Raw genomic sequence first — 25,284 nt, 5'->3', positions numbered from 1 at the left:
CTGTGCTGAGCGGTTGCCCCTTTTCGGCAGCATGGATATGCCAGTACTGTTTTGAATGGGAGGAATGTCGGTGGCATTCGACTGTCATCGCTGGACAGCTCTGGGGCCATTGTGCTTTTTTGCGCCTGTATTGGGCAGCAGCTTCACAGCCCCACTTTGTTCAGTGGAAGGTCGGTGCTGTTGGACAGTCTGCGGCTGGATGGATGCATGGCTTGAGGAGCCCGCGATAAGAAAAGGAGTGTCAGCCCAGAGCGCCAATGTGTATGTGGAACTGTTGCGGCTTGGAATTGAAGCGGATTTATTTGGGACAGGAGATGTGATCCAATCTCTTTTCGTCAATGGATACTACAGCTGTGTTTGCTTTCAACTATTAGCTTGTAGTCGACTTGCACATTCCACCATGATGTCCCTGATCCACTGGTGAAGAAACACTTTGATCCTCTCCTCTTTCAGTTTTTTTTGTTCTTTTGACTTCAAGACGGCGCCGCGCGAGTGGCTGCCTTTCCAGCAGCCCATGTATTTTGTTTTTCTACTTTCATCACTTTGCTTCTGTGAAATGTAGATTTCTCCACTGCAGTCTAATAAAGGCAAATCCATCCATCCATCAATGGTCGTTTTTTTCTGCTAAAAAGGCCTTATGTCGTCTTTTTTTTTTTCAGGTCAAAAAACGCCTTTCTATACGTGGTCGTTTCCCCAAAAGTTGGGTGCGTCCCTCAACTGTCACACAGAGCACTTAGCATTCTTTATTATGAATATGAACATATATTTCTTTAAAACATAATATCTCTATTAAAAGCACAATGATTCTTCATTGCAGTATAATAAATATTTCATTGATAATATATAACATAAAATTCTGATATTGGAGTGCAATCATTGCTCAAGTATGTGAGCCGTTTTCCATATCATATCGAAAACCATCAAACATAACAGCAGAGGGTACATTCCATTTACTTTAGATGCCGTGGGCGCATGAACCATAATGACAAATTATATAGACAGAGCCGTGATATGACCTTTGTGAGGACCAGAAAAAAAGATGGATGGGTATTTTTTAGTTAGTTTATTAAAAGTTGAAGGATGTACAGTACACTCTCCCAGTTGCTCCAGTGTCAACAACAGTGCAAGATCGTACAAAAAAAAGGATACAAATCTGGGCAAATATACAAAATATTTAAATAACCACTAGAAATGAAGTCCTAAATTATATGCCTGATGGGCTTAAATCATGAAAGCAACGCAATTAATGCCAATTATCACCTACACTGATTACTGTTGCTGCGATATACATTTTCCCCCAAAGGCACACATGATGGAAGTAAATGACCAATTTGGTCACATTGAAGTTCTTGTGGGAGTGAATGAGAACCAAAAAGTTGAAATTATTAAAATACTGAATGAAAAGCTGGCCCGCTCGCGAGACTTCATTGCAGTAAAATACATTTTTCATTGATAATGTATAATACATATAAAATTCTGATATTGGAGTGAATTCACAGTTCCTGTAGGTGAGCCGTTTTCAGTCATTTGGTATTTGCTGGTTTGCAGCAGAAACGATCGCCCCAGCAGCTCTTGATTCCGTCGCTCATACAAAATGATTCCGTGAGCTGGAATAAAAGCATGGCAGGCATCCATTGCTTCTACACGAACACGTGATGCAATTTCAACTTAGTTGCTCGTGAAGAACTTTCTCCTTTCCAGCTCCATTGTGTCCATTTATTTCCACTACATCATCTTCATCTTGATCAACCGCAAAGGCGGTGGTGGATTCTGTCGCCAGTGGAACAGAAGTACAGGAATATTGGTGATGAAAGAAGCATGGAGAGATAATAATAATAATGATAATACAAATTGTAATTAAAACAAAAAAGGCATTTTGAGCCGAAACATTTGTATTTGTAAGCACCTTTCAAAACTCTCAAGGACATTTGACAGGCACAGGATAAGAACATTTTTTCCTGCGGGTGAGCAGCGGCAGCCAGAAGCGGTAGTGTACACCACTAACTCAAATATAAAATGGTCATCGGCACAATAACATTCAAATAAAGTAAAACGACGAGAGCATTGTCACCTTTTGATGACAATGCTCTGATCATCCTTTTTCCTTCATTTCTAAACGCTAGCTAGCTGTGTCCTAGCTTTAGTTGTACAAAATGGAGGATTACTGAGATCTCAACATGAGAAATTCTGGTGTGTTGCCAATATTTATTACCGGTGGCACTGTTTCTTTCATCCACTTTCCAATTTGTCAGCCATGATGTTCGCATTTTTCCATCCTGTCTAAATATTCTCTACTGGTAGGTTGTGTGGGGATTGAAATGGTTTTAAGAGGTGGAATAAATTGGGTGAAGGCACTGAACTTAAGGCACAGGTAGCAAATGCAAGACCCGACATAGAATTTGATCAATTACAGCATTTTTACACAAAGTTCGTTCTGTATAATTTGCATTGTGCCTGATCACTTTCATGTTCATTTCATTATTGACGAGAATCGCAATGACTCACCACGTGTTGCGGGCATTCCCGAAGGGGGTCGGATGTCATGGCCTGGAAGGCGCTGCCTGATTCTGCTTTGTTTTTGTGTGTGGCAAGCACACGTGTTGTGTTCAGTCAAATGCAAAAAATGGCCGGAAGAGGCGGCATATTTACCATCGGCTCTTTATTGGCGTTTACATTCAAGGTGTCCGGTCTGCTTTTTACTGGGAGGCAAACCGTGTGAGACTAAGACAAAGACACGCTGATATTAAAATGGGAAATGTGTCTAGTATGTATGCTAAGCAGCAGCTGTTTGGTGTGTGGCTCATTACCTCAGCCTGATACTCAGCCCAGGCATCTTTGCGTTCTGCTTCAGTGAGCTCCTCTTCTTGTTTATGGTCCAGCAGAGACGCATGCTCGTGGTAGCTGACAATGTGGTCTTTGCACTTCTCCAGAAGCATTGCCAGAATTTGATCCTAACAAGATATACATGTTTCAAAATTATTTGGGAGTCGGCGAAACAAAACGACAACATTTCAGTGAAAAAAAAAAAAACATGTCACCTTTGGGAAGTCAGAGGTCTTCCGCTTCGTCGCTCTGGAATGAGGCTTGTCCAGTAAATCCGGCTCAAATGTGTACAGTTCCGTAAGCTCAGAGAGCGTGAAGTGTCTCTCGATTTGCTGCTGATCCACCACTCGGTAGGACAAAGACTGCTTCGTCACCTGACGATCATAGATTTTTTCCTCCATTGTGCCCTAAACGTCAACATAAATGTAAACATTACATGGGAACTGGGTGGGGATGACAAAGATTTGCCAAGATTTGATGTCACGTACCCTGAAAGAGGTTTGTCGTTGCATATATATGCCACAAGATGGCGGTGAAGACAATCCGCCACCCCCTATTGTAACCTCTCATAAACCCACGTGACATCATCAATCGCATCGTATATTTTCATCTCTTTCATGACGTCACTGTCACAGCTGCTCAGTCTATTGAGTTGTTAATCGTCAATTCTTATTGACCCTTGAACAGTTGAATGGCACATGCTCACCTGTGCCAAGAAGCGGTACACAAAGACCTGCTTGATCTGGCCGAAGCGGTACACTCTGTAGATGCTTTGAATGTCGTACGAAGGATTCCACGAGGCGTCAAAAATGATCACCCTGTTGGCGGACACCAGGTTGATGCCTAGCGAGCCGGCCCTTGTTGAGATGAGAAACAACCGGCCGCTATCGGGGTGGAGAAGATTTGCGTCATATTCGTCTCAGTGAGTGTCGGGTGTCACCGTGTAACTTATCGATATAATAAATAGGGAATACAAGAAGTCCAACCGTACCGTTCATTCGTCATTTTGTTGAACCGATTAGCCCATTGTGTCCGTAATGCAGCAGAGGTGGAGCCATCCATACGATAGTAATCCCGGTTTTTAATCCATCTTCTCACTATGTGAAAAAGGCGCCATATTTAGTCTAAACATAGCAAACTCATCAAAGCTCATTGATGAAAAAACACAAAATGGAAAAGGAAATTTAAAGCAATGACCGTATTTCCCGGTGTATAAGGCTGATAACACGCACCAGAGTATAAGGCGCACCCCCAAGGAATGGTGTGTTTTCAAACCTTTTCCATATAGTGTATTAAAAGTACAGTTTCTAAATGAAATTTGAAATTATTTGGACACATATAGGGGGGAAAAAAATCTAAATCCGCCTGCTCTCTGTTAAAAAAATTATTGCCCCCCCCAAATTTAATCGTGGGTTGTGCCACCCCTGCCAGAAATCCCATATTTTCCGGTGGATAAGGTGCGCCGGAGTATAAGACGCACCCCCAACTAATGGTGTATTTTCAAACTTTTTCCATATATAAGGTGCTCCGGACTATAAAGCACACCTTCAATGAATGAAAAGTTTTTTCAAACATAATATATAAATGTTGCTGTGGTTATGCACGACTTTTTTTACAGGGGGAAATGGGAGTGGCTACTGACAGTAGTTGCAAGACCTGTTGTGGCTCAATATTAGTTCATATATAAGGCGCACCGGCGTATAAGGCACAGGGTCATCTTTGGAAGAAAATCAAGGCTTTTGTGTGAGCCTTATACAGCAGAAAATACGGTACTTCTTCCAAATCTTTTCTCTTCACTGTGCCGTATGTGAGGCTAATTTTTTGCGACTCAAATTCAACATCAAGCCAAAAAAGTAATGTGTTCAAAAAAGTCTTGACTTGAACAGTTACGTTTCGGCAGAGACTCCAAAGTTAAGGCAACACTAACAAATTCATACCACTTTCCGACGAGTCCTTTGTTCGCCGGTGAGAAGTTGCCAAGAAATCCTCAATCAGGTTTAAGGACACCAGGGACTGACAGAAAACAAGTCTGGGAAAATAAAATAAAAATGGTCTGCGTTTGCAATGCGGTGATGTGGGAGAAAAAAAAGGGCGCGGCGTGCGAGGGGGGGCACGTACACTTTATCATTCAAGGCTTCAGCCATCTTTAGGATCTCGAATAAAAGCACCAACTTTCCAGAATGCTCCAGAATTTCGGCGTCGTGGTGAGTCAGCATATTTTTGAACCAGCAAGGGTCTGAGAGGGTACAAGTACACACAGGAGAGTGTTTGCGAGCTGCTGGTGTCTCAATTCTGACACTAAATTACTCTCTGTACCTTTTGATGAGGAGTCAGCAACATTTGCAGCACCGGTTTGGGTTGGATCATTGTCAGTGGTGTGGCTTGGTCCGCTACGGCAAATAAAATGACTTTAGGGTTGTACAACACCTCATTTATTTATTTATTTATTTACCTTTCCATGAATGGAGCGCCGGTATCATTCTTCTTTAGCATCTATCATTTAAAAAAATTAAAAGGGAGCGGGATTTAAATGAGGAACATTATTGCATCAACAATTGTGAGGTTTTGTATTCTTACTCTGAGCTTTTTTTCTTTGGCTTTATAGCTAAGATGAAGGCACCAAGGATGAGTCCAAACCCGGCTGAGGGCTTGAAAATCGTTAAACAGGTTTGCTCCAAGCTTCCTTTTTTCCATACCGATCACATTTCTTAAACCTGAAAAAACAGACCTGAACTTACACTCGATCATCATTTCAACTACACAACTTGGGCAAAGTGCTTCATTGAAATAAAAAAAGAAGAGCAATTAACTCATTCACTGCCAGATGTGTGCAAAAATGTGTCCACTGCCAGTGCCAGGGTTTTTGTCATTTTCACTCAAATTCCAGGACCCACAGAATAGAGTTTTAGGACTATATAAACATTCAATTTAGCGTAAGAAACCTTAGACTCTCTTATTTTATCAGAAAACAAAAGTTAATTCCTCAATTATATGGCTCTGGAGTTATATGAGCTTGAAATGAGAGCGGCTATCCAATACACAGTGCAATACATGCATATTAGTTTATACAGACACTCTCCAATTTACGAATATGGCATGTTCCAAACGTTCGTTTGTAAGTTGATTCAGTGCTATATATTTGTACGTATATTTGTATGTTTATGGCTTATATAATTAGGTTTAAGGTTTAATCAGATTAACGTTAAGTATGTTTAAGGCTTGTATAAGTAACCTGTATTGGTTTGTACTGAAAAATAAACATTTAATAAAATACAAGGTGCATATACAAATGGAGAGAATACTACATATGTTACTACAAAAATGTTCGTATGTACCGTTGTTTGTAACTCGAATGTTTGTAAGCAGGGGAGCGTCTGTAGAGCGCTTTAACAACAGCTGAAGCTGTAACAAAGCGTCACCACGGAAAAAAAGGGGAATGTAGCCCCTATATAGAAGGGAAAAAAACATTGCCAGGCACCCAAACAAGAAAAAACAAAACCTGAACAAATTCAGGAATGGCGCTCCACGTCATTCTTTTCAATTTCAGAATCAATTCAGGAATGGCATTGAATGAGTTAAACTGTTTTATTGCTGTAAAATAAAATCATTTCTTGGGTTATATTATTGTTGTACAAGACCGTAAATTAGCATCTTATGAATGACAATTACCCATCAATAATGATGTTTTCCACCCCAAATGCCCGTTTGCACTCACCTCCGACATACTGCAGATAATGGCTGTACAACTTATACTGAAGTGGAGACACCCTGATTGCTACCACATACTCGTATTTGGGAGGCAGAATCTCAGTCAGCTCGGAGTAATCTTTCCTCTATGGAAAATACAGAAATAAATGATTGCTGAGGCAACGGAAAACGAGATATGAAAACTAGTTCTTACTTGCACGCATCCGCTAAGCATTGCATGGAGGACGTGTGCGCGCCGCTTCATGATTCGAACATCCCTGGGCGTGGAGTCGGCGCATTGGCCATTCTGGATGGGATTGACAAAGCGATTTCGGAATTCCCCCAGTGAGCCCAGAAGGTTCTTTTTGATGAAGTTGACCATGCAGTGGTCTGTGGAAACGATATCAAAGGGATGTTAGTGGGACTGTGCAACGCTCATTGAATTTTCAGTGTAAGATGTGCAAAGAAAATGACATTTGAATTGATTTGCGGCGCACACTCACACTCCACCAGGTTGTTTTGCAAGGGCGTGCCAGTGAGCACCACTCTCCGTTGCGTCTTGATGGCGGCCATGGCATTGGAAATGTTGGAGTGTTCGTTGCGGAGAATGTGCCCCTCGTCGCATATCACAAAATCTGGACCTAAAGATGTTAGAGTGGACAAAGCGGCTTCAGAAAACATGTCGAGGTGTCTTAAATCATTCACTGCCATCCGCGACTGTATTCGGGAATTGAAAATATGACGTGGAGCGCCATTCCCGAATTTGTTCGCCGCTTGGTTTTTCTGCTTGGGAGCCGATAAAGCCGGGGTCAGCCCTCAGGCAATGTTTTCCCTTCCACCAGGGGGAAGCATTTCCCTTTTGTCCATGTTAGCGCTTTGTTACAGCTTCAGCTGTTGTTAAAGCACTATATAAATCAATATGTGTTGTATTTTGTACAGCTGCCCCCATTTCAAGCTCAGATAACTCCAGACCCATATAACTTAGGAATTAACTTTATTTTTTTTTCTCGGATAAAAGAAGAGAGTCGAAGTATCTTGCGCTGAATTGGATGTTTATGTAGTCCTAAAACTCAATATTGCGTGGGTCTTGCAATTTGAGTGAAAATGACAATAACCCTGGCATTGGAGTGGACACGTTTTTGCACATCGTCTGGCAGTGAATGAGTTAAAAGATGTCAAGTACTCCAACCTGGATCCACCAGTAGGTTTTTCAAGTGCTGCTTAAACTTGTGATCGTGCAGTTTGGTGGCCATTGAGAGGTTTCTATACATTTCGTAGCCCATAATCATCACCCCTCCAGTGGTGTGCCAGCTTTGCATGGCGCAGAGTCGATCAGCAAAATTCTTTCTGGTGGCCAATTCGGTGACCTGTCACATATTTATATTTAGGAACGTTAATCAATCAAGGATGGTTGTCAGTTTACAGGTGTGCCATCTCATACCTTCACGATATCATTGTGTAACTGCTTCTGCCATTTATTGAATTCGCTAACCCAGTTGAGCACCGTGTTGAGAGGACACACGACCAAAGCCGTTTTAAAGTGTAAGATTTCCGACTGCAACACCGTGTGCAGGAAGGCAATCACCTAAAACGAGGGAAGTGCAGACAAGGATCAAACAATATACACATTTATGACACTATTCAGAAAAATTCAAATAGACTTGAACTTTAAAATCGACGGCTCGATACCTGTAGAGTTTTTCCCAGGCCCATACAATGAGCCAGGATGCAACCTGATCCTGGACAGGAGTTGGCCTTCTTCACTGACTCACAGCAGTTGTCCCAAATGAACCGGACTCCTGTTGAAGAGGACAAGGACAAACAAAAATATTTGTAATGCTTCACTAGACATTTAATCATAATTCACAAGATCTATGATGGTCCTTCAAGAGGTGCTCCCAACCAAGCATTTTGCTTGGGTAAGCACATGTATCAAAGGGGTTCATACAAACATAAATGCTATTTTATTATTTATCATTTTACTTACGGTTTTATTGTTGTGTGCTTTGTTTTTATTGTAAAGTGTCTTTGGGTGTCTTGAAAGGCGCTTGAAATGAAATGTAATTATTATTATTATTATTATTATATCCAAGACAGCAGGGGTGTCAAACTCATTTTTTTGTTGTTACGGTTTCCTCTTGAGGGCCGTTATGAATTTGGGGAAACCATTAGAATGTTTCATATCCTCCACATATTATATACAGAACGCTCAAAAAATTAATAAATAACTACTTTTAAAATCTGAAGTAAAAATAATGACTGTTATTGTGGTTTACATGGGACAATTTGAAATTTTGGCTCTGAATTTAGCAAGCATCATGCCACTTGACATGATGGATTTGCTTTTGAGGACCGAATAAAATGATGTGACGGGCCACATTTGGCCCCCGATCCTTGACTTTGACACCAGTGCAATACAGCAAATACAAACGTCACGGGACGCACCATTGAATTCATTAATATCGGTTTAAGCAATATGAGACTAGAATCAAAATTCTTTTTTTTTTTTTAATGTAGAGTTTTTCCAGTCCCAAGTACAGTAGCTATGAAACACCTTTGGGATGGATAATCGCTTGCTTATCCTTTTCATGGCACATTTTATGCGCACCACTCAGTTGTGTTGAATTTTAAGTTCATTTGCGCATGAAATCATGCTTGTTTTCAAATCTGTATATATAGATTAAGTGTAAATCTAACAAAATGCAAAGACGAACGACTTAAATACGTGCACAACTGAGTGCACGAGCACTCACCGTCCACTTGGTGAGGCTTGAGATTCATTACAAGTTTCCTGTGAACCTGAAGGAGAGGTCTCTTGGTCTGTTCGTCCTGATCCAGAATCAGCTTTGTGGTGACAACCTCTTGAGATATATCCAAGCTTGTCTGGAATAGAAGATAGAAGAGTCAGTCGTGACTGCAATAAAATGGATTATGTGCGCAGTACCTCTCGTCGCCTCTCCATCTGCTGCTCCCTCATTGCGAGTCGTTTGCATCGCTCCACTTCCTCTCGCAGCGCTTCCTGGGTCTCAAACCGGAGATTGTCATCTTGGATGATCCTACGGATTTTTTTGCGTCCTTTGGGCGTACCCGCAGTGTTGCTAAGATCACCTTCAGAATTTTCTTGCCCGCTCTACTCCAATGTTTTAAAAAAAGTCATGTAGCACATCAAAGCTTTTCTTGTGAGTGATGGTGACCGGTCATCGCTACGGTTACCTCCTCGGTGGTGTCAGACAACAATATGTAGGTCGGTGCGGGCTTGCTGACAGACGGAAGGGTCTCGTGCTTGGCTTGAGGGGGTGAACTGGAACAAGAAAATGACACTGGATACACATGTGCAGTTCTTACCATTTCCGTATGATATCACAATCATGTCCATCCAGATTGACACATTGGTATTTGGTTGCCACTATTTGTGTGACTTCCATGATTAACTCATTCACTGCCATTCACAAATTTATTCGGGAATTGAACATATGACGTAGAGTGCCAGTCCTGAATTTGTTCTTTTTTTTTCTCGCTTGAGTTCTGATAAAGCTCTGGCCAGACCTCTGGCAATGTTTCCCCCTTCCACAAGAGGGTAGCATTTCCCTTTGTTTTCATGTTAATGCTTTGTTCCAGCTTCAGCTGTTTGTCAAAGCTCTCCATTAACCAATATGTATGTATTGCATTGTATTTTGGACAGCCGCCCTGATTTCAAGCTCATATAACTCCAGACCCATATAATTTAGGAATTAACTATTTTGTTCTGATGAAAGAAGAGAGTTTCTTACACTGCATTGAATGTTTATGTAGTCCCAAAACTCAATATTCTGTGGGTCCTGGAATTCGAGTGAAAATGACAAAAACCCTGGCACTGGAGTGGACAAATTATTTATCATTTATTTATGGTTTTATTGTTCTGCGTATTCTTCCTTTAATTGTAAAGTGTCATTGGGTGTTCTGAAAGGCGCTTGGAAATTAAATGTATTACAGTAAAGTCTCGTTATATCGATATCGGATACATCGATAGTCCCGGTTATATCGATACTATTTCTATACAAGCACGAAGAAAATTACATGCAAACAGGGTCGGATATATCGATAGTCCCGGTTATATCGATATTTTTTCGGACTCCTGAGAATATCGATATAACGAGACTTTACTGTATTATTATTTTTGCACATGTCTGGCTGTGAATGAGTTAAAATATTAAAACGTGAACTTATTTCATTATTATATGAGGCTGTGAATAAAAAGTGGGGGGTGGGAGCTCAATAATAGCACCAATCGTCAGAATGTGCTACTGTTAATCAGATATTCTTTTGTCTTGTCCCCTATTTCTTTTTGTACCTTTCTATCTTCTCTTCCTCCTCTGATTCACTCAGCTCCTCGCTCACTCCAAATTCTTCCAGCTCCGATGAGCTATTTTCAGTAATCCCGCTCTCATCATCAGCTGGACATAAATCAGCGTCACTTAAGACATTTCCAAAGGGCGTTATCCATGTGTAAGGTGTTCTTACTGCTCAGCTCCTCAGGGGTGACTTTCGTCTTCTTGTCCGCCTTTCTTTCCTCGGTCCTCGATGCTGCCTTGTTACTACTTCCTGTGCCCTCGTTCAAGGTGAGTTTGTAGTGCAGCAAGTGGTGCTGCCTCAAGTTGGGGCCCTTGGTTCCAGCATCGCAAGATGACATGTTTCTCCCTGTGGCAGACATTGGAATGGCTACATAAACAACGGGAGTTCTTGGACTCCCCCAGAGTAACCATTACTTTCACTACTCGACTTATGCTTCTCTGAAAGAAATGCACAGGGCCATTATTTGTTTACTGTTTTTACGGGACACACTCACCATTGTTCTTTTGGCCACATTCTTCACTGGATTGTTTAAATTCCTTGTCAGGCTCAGAAGACGACTCGGCATCCCGTGTTTCCTCATCTGACGTTAAGTCATCGAGCGATGACATGTTGGCATTGATTTGGGCCAAAAGTATTTTCTTAGCAATTCTTTTAAAAAGTAGAAGAGAAGGACAAGGTACCTCAAATTCATTTCATGATCAGTAACATCAGCTTCAGCTGGAAAATTCAAGATGACATGGCTTTATAAATGCTACAAGGCATTTAGTAGATCAATTGTAGGCAGTATGGCCGACCGGTAATTCTTAAGGTTGCCTCTGAACAAATCTAAATATCAGTCAACACAAGAATTCAAAACTGGAAAGAACAACTTGCTGACACAGAGATAGTTTGACACGTGAAACAGCAGAAAAAGACGGATAGACCATTTTCAAGAGCCAACATTTATTAGAGCAAGAAGCAAGTTGTATGCACAGATGCCACCAAAACACAAAAGACAAGTTCCTATATCAGAGGACTGTTTTTATTTTATTACATTATTACATCTTTTTAACCCTCACATTACACTACATTGACAAATGTATTGAGACACAGGGGAATTACATCTATGAGACGGAAAAAAGAAAAAAAAAACTACACTTACACCCGCCCCTTTCTAGCCATACTGATTCAACTACTCTGGGAAGACTTAACAAAATGGCGGAGTGTATAACAAACAGTTTCAGAAATTCATCCCCAAGAATATTTGTGAGGTCACTCACTGATCTCCAAGATTCTGCTTTGTGCACAGTCAGTGAACAAGACATTGTCCCAGAACATCTGAAGATTAAGATTCAGGGGGGAAAGAAAAGTCCCTGGGCCAAACTCTCATGGGTTATTTTCTAGCTCCAAAATGTCTTCTTGTCATCATGTTTACAACAACCACATATAAATAAGGACTGTAGATGTATCTCTACAGTATACAAGGAAGCGGAATTCTGAAAATGATCCTGTTAATGATTCACATTTCAAATGATTTAAAAAAAACATCTTGAAATGTGATTTTTGCAATCAGTCCAGCGTCGTATGAATGACAAGTCAACCCAGAAGGAAGCAGGATGTGTGGGACTTCTTCCAGACTTGGTTGTCAATTGTCCATCCCCATGCAAATCGTTCAGAAATTGTGACGCTCGTGCATGCCCCTAATCTAAAAAGTAGGTCATCGACATGAGTCACTAGTGGGAAAGGAGCAGCCATCTTCGCCGAGACTGAATCCAACATGTATAAAAACCGCGAAGCGTCGCAGTGTGGCAGCCATTAACATTGGGAGTGCTTAGTGGGATGATTCCAAAAAGGATTTTTACATATTTTGGCCTTAGGAAGCACAAATGTGATCTTCACATTCTTGCTGACCATTTTCCGAGCGGGGCAAACTATAAGTCACAATCGACAAACAAGGGCTACAAAATCCCACATTTAAGACACATTCCTTCCTAACAGCACTACATTCACTGCTGTGCTGTCAGAAAATCCGACCTGGAGAGAAAAACACGAGAAACAAACATGGGTGTCATTAAAAAAAGGACAGAATTGGAATTTGGGTGCTTACATATTGTTGTTTCACAGCCCACTCTCAATTCTCAGATGTACAACATTGTTGTTTGTACTTAAAAGTACCTGACCGGTGATATTTATATCCGAAACACAAATTGTCTTAACTTTTAGAGAACTGCGACTGGGTTCTCGGCGGTGTGACGCAATTGAAATCGAAAATCGTCCATTTCAAGAAGCTACGCATCCGAAAATGGTCAGCAGTAATGTTTATCTGTGCATAGAAAGTGGGGTAAAACATACAAGAATGCTAATATGACTTGGGAAAAAAAATACGTTTGAAACATGACTGGCATATTGCGAAATCTGCAAACAGTGTTCCAAAACGATCACCACGGATTGAGATTACAGCAGCTCACTTGGCTCACGAGCACAAATTTCTCTTTCTCGCTGCTTTGTTCTTTTTTTGCTACACAGTAGGAGGGGGAAGGGGAGAAAAGCTCTTTTGAGTCAAATGCCGGCTTCGGTTTCAACTACGATGAACCCGCATTTCACCACAGGGCTTGGCCGTGAACACAGTTATACGACCTCGTTCGTCTGGACATGAAGCGAGAGGGGTTAGAAATACTGTATTTCAACACCTCAGCAAAACAAGAACGAATGAGATTACATTGTATTTGCCTAACCAGAGCTCTCAATTGTATTATCATGTATTCATAATGCTGAGAAATAATTCAAAATGACGATAAGATAGCATCGATGAGGTAAGGGAAGAAATATTTTCATGTTTGAATTTGCGTTTTTTATTCTAAATGTCCAGGGTCATTCCACATCGGTACAAGAGGGCAAGTAATTTTGAATGTCACCCAAAGCACCCTGAACAAGACCAAGTTGGAAGTCAGAGGCCATTATGATTCTTTTTTTTTTTTTAACAGTGCACTATTGCATCCATTTTGGTGGAACTTTAAGTGGCACGACAAAAGGCAAGTCATTAAAATAAAGAGACTAAATACCATTTTTTTAAAGCATTATGTCACAATAAATTTATTGTTTATGATATTGGCAAATACCAGAGGCTTTATGTTGACTTGATGTTAAATTTTACATGAATTAACAATTCAAAGGGTCAATTTGCATGCACCACAAATGACATCTCTGACAAACAGATGTGATTTGTGTCTACAATGAGTAGCATGAATCATCCTTGTTTTCTTTTCATCGCCCCCAATTATTTTTATGACAAAATTAGGCCCATCACAAAAGCCTAAGAGATAGTAGGTTTTTTTTTCTCCACAAATAAAGTTGCAGTCATAAATGCCTCTACAAAAATCAATGGATAAGCAGATTAGGTAAAATAGGTTACCGTATTTTCCGGTGTACAAGGCGCACCCAAAAGCCTTAATTTTCGTGAAAAGATGACCCTACACCTTATACGCAGGTGCGCCTTATATGTGAAGTAAGTTCTCGCAACTACTGTCAGCCGCCACGACTCCCATTTCCTTGTCGCAGAAGTTGTGCGTAACCCCAGGCTGTGCTCTAGCGCCTTATAATTTGGTGTGTCTTATATTTGGAAAACATTTATATTTCTACATTATATTTGATTATTTTTTTTCATTCATTAAAAGGTGCCCCTTATAGTCCGGTGCGCCTTACATATGAAAAATGTTTGAAAATACACCGTTCATTAGGGGTACGCCTCATACTCCGGTGCACCTTATACACTGGAAAGTACGGTATGTTTCTGGCCATATTTAAAGAGGGCCGGTGAAAGGGAAATACATTTAATGTTTTAAAGAAAAAAAACAGCAACGTGAATTTTATTTTGAAATTCTCAAGCATTGAAATGATTGCAACTGGACTGTTCTAGTTGTTTCATGCTATTAAATGTTGGATATAATATAGAACATACTGTATACAAAAATAAAAATAAAACAAGGTAGGACAACATTTCGGGATGTGTGACCGAAATGTATATAACACAACTTCCCTTCTCAAGCTGAGAAATACAAAAAAAGGAGCAGGCGTGGAGGATAGAGCATCCTGTAAGTGAACTGAATTGTTTACAGTTTTTGAACCATCAACCAATATGGTCTTTAGCAAACAACGTGCATCACATTTTGTGTTTGCATTCCAACAAACATCCTGAGATGATGCGTCAAGTACTATTCCTCTGTCAAACCATCCGACTTCCCTGTCCAGAACGTAAACATTCGCTCAAGTTGGAAAACGATCATAAATGGCCTCACAGCTGCCAATTGGATTTGAGAATCGCGGAGGAATATACCACATCACACATCATCTTACGCAATGAAGTAAAAAAATACAAGACACTATGACTGTATGTAGTCACCTGAAGCACTAGAACATGGCAAGCTTACAACTTCACAGAACAGGAGCAAAAGCACAAAGACACACACACATAGTATGGCAATATAAAAACAATGGAGGAAAATTATCATTGACCCTACGAAGCAGATATGAATAAAAAAGCAGCCAGCCAGCAAGTCCAAAAAGGAAAAGATATGGAGAAATGGGAGCGAGGAAGATGGCTTGTGTACAACTATTGAACTGTAAACCAAGACCAAGAGTGATGTGATATTCAATATGCGCTGATCAACATCCCCAACAAACAAATGTGTCCATGCATTTAACAATTTGTACATATTGATAGCAAACATTGAATTTGGGTAAAACAAAAATACTGGAGTTCAGGTGGGGGGTTATCAGATACAAATGTTTTTTTTTTGGACTGCAGTGTCAACATTGGAGACGCCATGGGTCTCCATGTTTGGGTTTACAGAAAACCCACACGCACTGAGCAATATTTTTGGACTCACATTACCCACTGGAACACAAAATGGGTATTGCTAGAACCTTAAAACTCAGATCGATTAAGTTCCTACCAGCCTTGTAGCCAAAGACAAAGATTTTAGGCGCCTGATATAGGCCCTCAAACCAGCGGTTATGACCAGAAAGTCATTTCTAAAATTTGCATCTGGTTCCAGAAGGAAAAAGTGCAAAGTGGATGAAGGAGAAAAGAATGAAACGTCTCCGAAGACAACCTGAACAGTCCAGTTACGGGAGAGAGTCAATGCTCGGAGAATAAAATTACCTCGACGAATGAGAATATTCATAAGCATCTTTATTCAGTAATATATATTTTGAAAGTTTATCTGTATAGATCTAAAATTAAACACTAACAACGGTGATTTATGATTCAGTGTGTGATAGAAAAATCACAACAATGAAGGTGAAGCATTTTGGTTTGATTCTTGCCAATAATTGCACATAAGAAGCATGTTAGAATAAGGATATTTTTTTCAATAAATGAAAAATAAAATGCATTTTCTTTTTTTAATGCATTTCTTTTTTAAGAATGATCCGACAACAACAACAAGAATCAGACAGGCAAGATTGAAACTGAATACTTCACCTTTAAAACTATGTCACATTTGCATCAGTTCAAAGTGCTGCAAACAACTTTTGTTGATTGTGTAGCAGGCTTGACTTTGTTACTTGGTTGAAATACTTTCACAGCATATGAACTTGTCTGTCATGCATTAACAGTTTGGAATAGAAGGCAACAAACAATTCCTCTTTTAGAACATTCTTGCTTATCTGCCTGGAGCAATCAATGTAAATAATAAAGATATACATTTGAATGAATCTTTATGGAAATAAAACAAGCCTAAATCTGTTCCTTTAAAACGTGTATTTGATTTCTGGTGCTCGACTGCAGCTACGTTTTGGTCGCGCGTGAAAAGATCGCAAGTGACTCTTGATGGCATTGGAGTTGTTGGATTTAGCAGAGGCTTTGCTTCTCGGACTTGCAGTCTTTTTCCCAAACCGTGGTTGTTTTACACACTCTACTTCCAGGCTTTTAGAACCATACCTATTTTCGGGGTCGTCGTCATCCCCCGTTGCCCAAGTGGGCCCGGCTCGATCCGCAGCGTCTGCAAAGTAGAGAAAAAAAATAGACAGTGGCTTGAAAAAGTACTCGTTCAGCCTTTGGAAAGTAGATGGAGCATAACCCTGGAACTTTCCCACATTTTGTCACATTCTGACCACAAAAATAAATTCATTTTATTGGCATTTTATGTGAAAGACCAACACAAAGTGGTTCACAATTATGAAGCAGAAGGAAAATTATACATGACTTAATTTTTTTTGGAGAAATAAAAAAACCTAAAAATGCGGCATGTATTCAGGCCACCCTGTCTCAATACTTGGTGGAACCACCTCTCGCTGCAATTACTGCTGCCAAGTCTTTTAGGTGTGTCTCTACCATCTTTGCACATCTACAGACTGGAATTTTTGCTCATTATTCTTTGCGGAATCGCTCAAATTCAGCAAGATTAGATGAAGAGCATTTGTGAACAAGGGTTTTCAGATCTTACCACATATTCTCGATTGGATATAGGTCTGGACGTTGACTGGGCCATTCTAACACAGGAATACAGACGCTCCCCTACTTACGAACAACGGTACATACGAACATTTTTGTAGTAACATATGTAATCTCTCCTGTTGTACATGTACATATCTTTATAGAGCTTATACTATCAGAAATGTTTATTTTTCGGTACAAACCAATACAGGTTACTTATAAAAGCCTTAAAGGACAACCGACAGCTCCGGACAAGTGGTGTCCATAATTTGTAAAATGGCTTCAAATGACTTCTACTGAGCGTATTTTACAAAGATTCCACCGCCTATTGCTATATTTTACGTTGTAAGAATCGTGCTGAATATTCCGGAAGTCTTGTTTTTGAGTTGGTGATGAGTCCGTACGTGACATCACTGAAGGAACGCCGCTGACCGAAAAAAAGGACACATTGTAGCAGTCCTTCCATCACGTCATTGCTTGTTTGGTCTGAAAACCTCGTGTTGCGCCAGAAGAGGGCATCCAAGCTCCATATAAGGAATTTATCAGCGTGTGGAAACGGGCTGATTCATTCCTCACAGGAGCTCGGTGGCCATTTTCTGCCTCTTTTTGGGTGAGACATTTCCCCCCAATGTTGCCTCAAAATGGCACGGAATAAATTCTTTAATCAATTGCAAACATGTATGCTTTCCTCTTCAGAACTATTTGAATCATATTCATAACTGGATGTGTAACAAGAAAGCACATTCTCCGAATCTGAAGCCATTGTTTTGATTCTCCAGCAATGCAAGACGTCTTGGCGTGATGTCACGAACTGGGGGCGGAACTTTCTGAAAATGCCCAATTCGCAGCTCAATTTTTTTGCAGATTTTGGACACTTTAAGTTATTTTTATTGGTGTCTTGCATTTGAATAAAAATATCATACTGCGTGTTTTGGGTATTTTAGATGCTATAAAACGTTTTTCTGATATCAGTTAGGAAACAAAAAAGTGACGTCGGTTGTCCTTTAAACATACTTATAAATGCCTTAAACATACATTCCATTCAAAATATAGCACTGAAGCAACTTACGAACGAATTCACCTTACGAACGACCATTCGGAACGTACCTCGTTCGTAAATTGGGGAGCGTCTGTATGTTTTGTTTTAAACCATTCCATTGTAGCTCTGGCTTTATATTTAGTCGTTGTCCTGCTGGGAGGTGAACCTCCGCCCCATTCTCAAGTGTTTTGCAGATTCCATCAGGTTTTCTGGCTCCATCCATCTTCCCAATAACTCTGATTCACTCAGAGAAAAGGGGGCTGAACACTTTTGCACTTCTACTTCACAATTGTGAACCGCTTTGTGTTGGTCTTTCACTTAAAACGGCGATAAAATATTTTATGTTTGTGGTCAGAATGTGAGAACATGTAGGAAAGTTTAAGGGGTATGAATACTTTTTCAAGCCACTGTAAAATAGGCACGATCACGAATGTGAAATTGACTGTTTGTGTGTGCAGGTGTCCAGTAACTAGTCCAGGGTGTGCTTTTGACCGGTGATGTAAAACTACTACGTATAACATGGTCAGACTTACCAGACGACTGATGGTATGCTTCCGGTTCTCGTAAGGCCACATCTTCTGCGATGTCTTTCATCTTGCGAATGTAGGCGTCACTCGCAGAGTCATCGTCACGGTCGTCCTCGCTCGATGACGAGGTGGTCTCCGGTATTTCCACGGGAACATGAGTGGCGTGCTTCCTGGCCTCTGTTTCATTCTTGACAAGATGAGACTTGCCGATGGACCTTAGGGTCTTCGGGTTCTGCATTTGAGTCGTGGGTGCTTGTTCGTCACTGGAGGAAGCCAACTCTTCCCATCGAGTCGTCATAGCGACGGATTCAGACTCGGGCAAACGGTCCAGGAGCATCCGTTTGCGGCGAATCCTCTCTGGTGAAATCAGGGTGTTCTTGGTGAGCCAGAAGAGACGCTTCTTGGCTACTTTGCCAGATGTGAGACTGCCCTCATTATCGTCGTCACTCTGATGCTCATCGGAGCTTTGAGTCATTGCGATTCGCTCAAGAAGCGCCGCGGGTATTTCATCCGAGTCCGAGTCATCCCTGGTCTGGCTTAGACTTTGTTCTTCGGCAAATTGGGATGTCGTTGAACTCGGCCGCGCCTCGGGGTCCGACTCGCTCTCGCTGTCTGCTGTAGAGAGAGACTGTTTACCTTTGACATCGCTGGGACGACGCAAAGGTGTTGTCTTTACACGGGGAGACCTCCGACTGCCCTGCTCCTCTTCCAGATGGAACGACGTGCTCTGGTGGTCTACGTTCACTTTACTCTCAGCAACAACCATCTCGTCCATTCCGTGCGCGTCTTTTCCATGAAATGTCTCTTCCTCTGTGTCTTCTGGAAGAAGTTGTGAATCTGAGCAGAGCTCTTGTGCCACAGGTACCGGGGTAAGTTTGACCACTAGCTTTTTGGTCATGTTGGGACTACTTTGAGGAATTTCTTGGTCCACTGTCTGGAGAGTCTGTCCAGCATTGGGTGAAGACGAGTTCACGTTTTCACTTGTGCTTACATCGCCAGCGTGGACTCCTTTTTCCACGTATTCATCTGGCAATTTATGCACGTTTCCATCACCGGATATCTTGGCATCTGTATCGATGGACGGTAAACTGCTAAGTAACTCCTCCCAACAACTGGAGACATCCAAGTCGCTGAACTCTTCTTTAAGGCTTTCCTCGAGTGCGGCAAGTGACAATCGCATGGATTTCACCACTGTTAAATAGGATTTCAAGTAGAGGCTTCGAACACCTTGTCTAGTCTTTGTCGCAGTATGAATGAAATGAATAAAGCTCGTATTCACGTTGTTTGTCGAGTCCACTAAATGTTTGACCTTTGCGGTCATATCCCGAGAGACATTTAAAGTGTTGTAGTTGAACACAACGCTATTTTCCATGCCATTGTGATCCCAGTTAGAAAAGGGAAGGATTTGAGGTAGAGGCAACATGCCATACAGTTCAGATTTCCCCGTCTCTGTTCGGTTTCTCTTGCGCTGCTGTTGCGACAGATGCTCCAAGTTCTCCAGCACGCTGTCACAGGCCATCACCAGGCCAAAAAGGGGTTCTGGGTTACACACATAGCAGTACCATTCGCTCTCCAAGATACTGGAGAGTTCTTTTCGTCCTAAATTTCTCAGAATGCACTTCTTGCAAAAGGCATTACTGCAGAAATCACAGCATATGAGGTTGCCTCCTTCTGCGCACCAACTGCAGAAGAGGAAAAAAGGGATAGAAATGAACACCTCGAAACAAACTGTTTATCTTCCCGTTTGAATCTTACCGACACTGCTCATCCATTCCATCGCCATCTTTGCTGATGTCGTCACTCAAGTAATATTTGTAGCACGACTGTCAAACCAAACCAGAGGGAAACTTTAGAAAAGATTTGATGAGCTGAGAATGCACTTGAAATCGGTCAAATCTGTTATTGTAAATAGTGATACCTCAGCTTGCGAACGCTTTAGCTCACAAAGTTTTCGCCTTACGAACATTAAATTCACGACAATATAATCTTGGCATACAAACCACATGGTCGAAGAGCGCCACGCTGGCTGGCGGACTAGTTTTCCACACCCCCTTTGACTGCGGAAGTGGTTTGCTATCGAGTGGAGTACATTTGCTATTATGGGACCGAAAAAGACCCCACAACAGGCTAGTGTTAAGCCGAAGAGGACACAAAACAAAAATTACGGTCGAGCAGAAGAAGATCATCGAAAAACATGAACGAGGAGTGCGTTTGTGTGACTTAGCATCCCAATACCAGTATGCTAATTCGACCAGTGCTACGTGTGGCTAAGGGTGTTTCTGTGTTGTCTAAGCAACGGTCTCAGGAAATAGAAGAGGTAGAAAAACTCCCGTTGATTTGGATTAACGAAAAGCACCTAGCAGGGGACCATGTAAGTGAGGGTATTATCATCGAGAAAGCACGGCAACTTCACTCGGATATCATCAAGAGGCAACTACAACGACCATCACAAAGGTAAATAAAACAACTTTGATATACAGTAGTTTATTTATTTAATTACAATACAATAGCACATTTATTATACATAAAATGAGGTATATTTTGTGTATCGATGAGAAGGTTTCTTCAGCCGTCATCTGTACAAATTCAAAGGTTTCGGACGTTTCGCCTCCTATCCAAGAGGCTTCGTCAGATGCTTTGTCAGAGGCTTTGTACAGATGACGGCTGAAGAAACCTTCTCATCGATGGACCACTCCTGTACGACGAAAGGTATATTTTGTGTAGTTTTAAGGCTTATTTAGTAGAAAAGTATGTTTTATAGGGACCTGGAAACAGATTATTCTCATTTTTAATGGTTTCTCATGGGAAATAAATGTTTGGCAGACAAACTTTTCGCCTTACACACACTTTCTGGGAATCAATTAAGTTCGTAAGCCGAGGTATCACTGTATTTGATGATGAATGCACATCCAAAATACACAATAGAATTCCATTATAACCTCAGTAATATTGATGCGTGAGGTGAAATATCCAACGCACAAACACACAAAAATTGAATATGCTCCTGACTCACCTTGCAAATGAGTACTTTGAGTACTGGATGCCGAATAAGGGAGTCTCTCTGGAAGTGGTTAACTTGACGGCCGCAGGCAGTACAAGTGACAATTTCCAAATATTCGCCTCCTGTCCAACCCAACAATAATATTAGCTACAAAGATGTACTTTCGTGGGTGGTTGGGAGAAGAAAGACCTTGTGTTGTTGTTGCAACATTTGTGACAATCATGTGTCCACTGGAACTTGACTGACCTCCTCGTCTCCTTGAAAAATCTTTCCGTAGCACGTTACTTTTACGGCTGCCAAATTCCGGACCCTTGAACTCATCCTTGCCGTTATCGACAGGTTCAGGTCGGACGAGAACAGTGCCTGGACATATCAAGTCATTACATTGTAACATTTGTCACAACTGCACTAATGAAATACAGTGTAGTTGGGTTTTAGAGAAAAGATTTATCACAAAATGTACTGAATTATAAACTTGTACAGCATAGTGTTTCAAAGTAATGTGGCAATAGATGCACCTTTAGGAAGGCAAGTGGCATCTGGGTGGCCATTTGCACCGAAGGGGAAATCTACATTGTCGCTGTCGTTTGAGTCCGCAGATTCGTCCAAGCCAGAATGCTTTGTAACAACAGAAGGTTTTCTGCAATTTTAAGAAAGTAGTCAACATCATAATTCAGTTTCTATTCAATTTTGTTCATCTGCTGAGCATATTGCATGTAGTTCTTCCCAACCCACCTTCTGGAGAATTTTGTGTCCCCAAGCGCCTGCAAAGAAGCAAAGTGATACGAACATGCTGAGTGCAATAATAGTGGCCAGCAATTAGCCAAATTCATTAATTTCACTCTATCACTAACCTATTCTGTGTGTGTCCTCAGCTTGCCCATGAATATGTTGAGCACCACTTAGTGCTTAATTTGTTAAAGGGGGCATATTGTGGAAATGTGACTTTTATATTAATAGCATGCAAACGGTTGGTCTCTGGAGTTACTTCCCAACCATCAAATGTGAAATTGAACAGCAATGTAAACTTTTTGATGGGTGCTTTGTTCCAAAACTGATTCACTTGGTGAGCAATTCTAAATTTTTGACAAATTCAGTTTCTATGCCCATTACATGCCCGCTGTAGCAGGTTAAGAGCTGTAATTTTAAAATTTGGTAATTATTTCCTGCATGCAGCAAATATACTGATCTGCACAAAAGATGAATATGACAGGAAATTGGTATTCTAATAAAATTCTGGAATGTTTGAGAAAAAAAATGAAGGCTTATTCGCTCTGACCCAATTGTCATAACAAAAGTTGGATTCTGCATCATATAAGTTGTGCATGTGGAGCAATGGATCACTTGGATGCACGAAAACAAGTTATTTTTATTTGTGTTCACAATGAATTGTGTGTTCACAATGGATTGTAAATTGGCAAAGTACCAATTTTCTGTATTTTGACCTTTAATTAGGACATCTGGGAATTGTCTATGCTTTTCAAGAAGGGGTGTTATGTCTGCTTCAATTCAACTAATGTGATTTCCCTAAAATGTTACCACTGCATGTTCCATTACCACCATCATAGAGGGGGCTGCTGGCTTTTCCACTGAACCACTCCTGATCGTTACATCTGCAAATGCATCATAAAATGTCAACAAGCCTTCCGAACAAGGTTACACTTCACCAAATGACAAATGAGTTGTAATTTCACCATCAGGGTCAGCTGATCCGTTGCTATCTTCATTCGCAGAATGGGCCAGGTATTCGTGTAGCTTGTTGACCAATACATTCAGTTTGCTTGTTGTAGAACTGCAGCCAAAAGACTTTTCTAAATACTTATATCTAGTCGCCAATAACAATATTTATGATCCCAAAATAAACATTTCAGAACGGTAGTTAAACAGCAACCTAGAAGATAGATATGTACTCTGCAACGTGAGCTGGATAGCTCTTTATCTTAAAGACGCTGGGTCAAGAAATTTCTGATTTTGACCATTGAGAAAAGAACTACGACAACACCACTTCTAATAACAGAGTAGAAATAACAGAACACAAGTGTAAATGCTTTTTTCACGCACATTTTAAACGAGGCACTAACTGCGCCTGTGTTTTTAGAAAATTGAAAATGTTTATTGCTTCGTGCTGGTTGCTACATTGTAGCTAAGCTAGCATATCGGTATACGCCATTCTTGCTAGTCGTTTCCCCGATTTACCTCAACATCGTTGCAACATTTGGATCGTTCATTTTCGTCCTCATCTTGGAGCTGCGCTTATTTAGAAGGCAGCATCATACGACAATAGAAACAAATACAAGTGGCACGTTTTTTCTTTCGTTTTGGAATGACGACTTTCCTTATTGAGGGGTGGCCTACTTTATCGCCCCCTGTTGGCTCGGAATAGAAATCACAGGGCTGTTGAAATTAAAAATTGGGGATGGAGGAAATATAATTTGAAAGTTCACTCGTAGATCTGTGGCCATATTGTCTGGGGTGTTGACAACCAAGAGAAACAATTTGCTGTTTCCTATGCTTTTCCTGACGAGAACTAAAACTGTCAGGAGCCCGAATCGATTCGTAACTGCAGAAAATAATAAAAAACCTTCAAAGGTACTGTACATCATATCCAGCCTGTATTTGGAAAACCACACCGTGCGAAATTCAACAAACAGTTTGCAAAAACTCTTACATTTCTAGCACCTTCCAGCAGGCCTTGCGTTGCCAACTCGAAGCAAGTCACACCGACATTGATTTTTATGCTTCAGGGCCCGCAGAACTGATTGTGAAGGCGTCTAAGTAGAGCCACCAACTGAATTTCCCCTAGTAGACGAAGTAGTGTACAGTACACTGTAACCCCAACCTCTACTGTAGTACCTTATAATGAGGTGTGCCTTATACTGTATATGGACAACTTTTCTGTATTTATATATTATATTTGAAAAACGTTTTTGATTCATTGAAGGTGCGCCTTATACTCCAAAGTGCCTTCTTTATGGAAAAAGTTTGAAAAGGCACCATTCAGTGGGGATGCGCCTTATCAGAAAATATGGTAACATAAACAACACACTAGACACAAAAACGAGCTAAAATAAGTAAGCAAAAGCAAAACAAGAAACATGGGTCACTGACAGACACACACACACGCACGCACGCACCCACGCACAGTCACACAGCATTAAACAATTCATAGACATTTAACACGGAAGCATAGTTTCAATGTTTTGCGAGATTTGTGATTTTAAAGAACGAGGTCCACTTCAGTGTGTGGAAGGGGGACATGTGACGTCACGAACATGAAAGAACACATCCTGTTTGTGACGTCGTACATACACTCTAAAGAGGTCAATATTAAAGACATTTTACGCAATCAAAAGCTACAAAGTAGACATCAAAGACACATTTTGGGATAACCCCAGCCTGGTGGTTTCAGACTAACATTTCAATCCGCACGCGAAGAAGGTAAAGTAAGGTTTGGCACGGA

The 25,284-nt window shown here is 40.9% G+C and overlaps 1 protein-coding gene across 3 annotated transcripts; it reads right to left on the bottom strand.

Moving 5' to 3' along the window:
- Positions 1–1,048: 1,048 nt before the first annotated feature.
- Positions 1,049–24,190, bottom strand: LOC148886333 (chromatin remodeler ATRX-like). Of its 3 annotated transcripts, none has more exons than XM_089016617.1 (34): positions 24,021–24,190; positions 23,519–23,616; positions 23,364–23,437; positions 22,560–22,588; positions 22,343–22,464; positions 22,071–22,187; positions 21,837–21,946; positions 20,579–20,646; positions 18,830–20,505; positions 16,763–16,823; positions 11,336–11,490; positions 11,011–11,187; positions 10,841–10,943; positions 9,724–9,811; positions 9,455–9,640; positions 9,264–9,393; positions 8,200–8,309; positions 7,952–8,095; positions 7,700–7,877; positions 7,014–7,151; positions 6,725–6,900; positions 6,539–6,656; positions 5,401–5,537; positions 5,276–5,316; positions 5,140–5,213; positions 4,942–5,059; positions 4,761–4,852; positions 3,815–3,920; positions 3,530–3,707; positions 3,039–3,230; positions 2,808–2,951; positions 2,650–2,721; positions 2,506–2,567; positions 1,049–1,770 (listed from the first exon to the last, which is right to left on the bottom strand). In XM_089016617.1, exons 1-33 carry the CDS (start codon positions 24,062–24,064, stop codon positions 2,541–2,543), a joined length of 5,283 nt encoding a protein of 1,760 aa, XP_088872743.1. In that variant the 5' UTR covers positions 24,065–24,190; the 3' UTR covers positions 1,049–1,770; positions 2,506–2,540. The 3 variants fall into 3 exon arrangements, 2 of the variants coding, with proteins under 2 accessions (XP_088872743.1, XP_088872744.1); XM_089016618.1 differs by having other exon boundaries at positions 23,382–23,437; XR_016117807.1 differs by lacking the exons at positions 1,049–1,770; positions 2,506–2,567; positions 2,650–2,721; positions 2,808–2,951 and having other exon boundaries at positions 3,096–3,230; positions 3,312–3,707.
- Between the last annotated feature and the right edge of the window lie 1,094 nt (positions 24,191–25,284).

Source organism: Hippocampus bargibanti, linkage group LG16 (assembly GCF_051943395.1).
Source record: "Hippocampus bargibanti isolate YZ-2025 linkage group LG16, ASM5194339v1, whole genome shotgun sequence".
Lineage (NCBI taxonomy): Eukaryota > Metazoa > Chordata > Actinopteri > Syngnathiformes > Syngnathidae > Hippocampus > Hippocampus bargibanti.
This window is presented reverse-complemented; position numbering and strand designations above follow the sequence as displayed.

Bases quoted from the DNA above. Each gene is read 5' to 3' on its own strand.
- LOC148886333 (XM_089016617.1), bottom strand. From the start codon at position 24,064: ATGAGGACGAAAATGAACGATCCAAATGTTGCAACGATGTTGAG. The intron at 23,438-23,518 runs GTGAAATTACAA...ATGCATTTGCAG, and splicing joins CGGATCAGCTGACCCTGATG to ATGTAACGATCAGGAGTGGT. The intron at 2,568-2,649 runs GTAAATATGCCG...AAAACAAAGCAG, and splicing joins ACGCCAATAAAGAGCCGATG to AATCAGGCAGCGCCTTCCAG.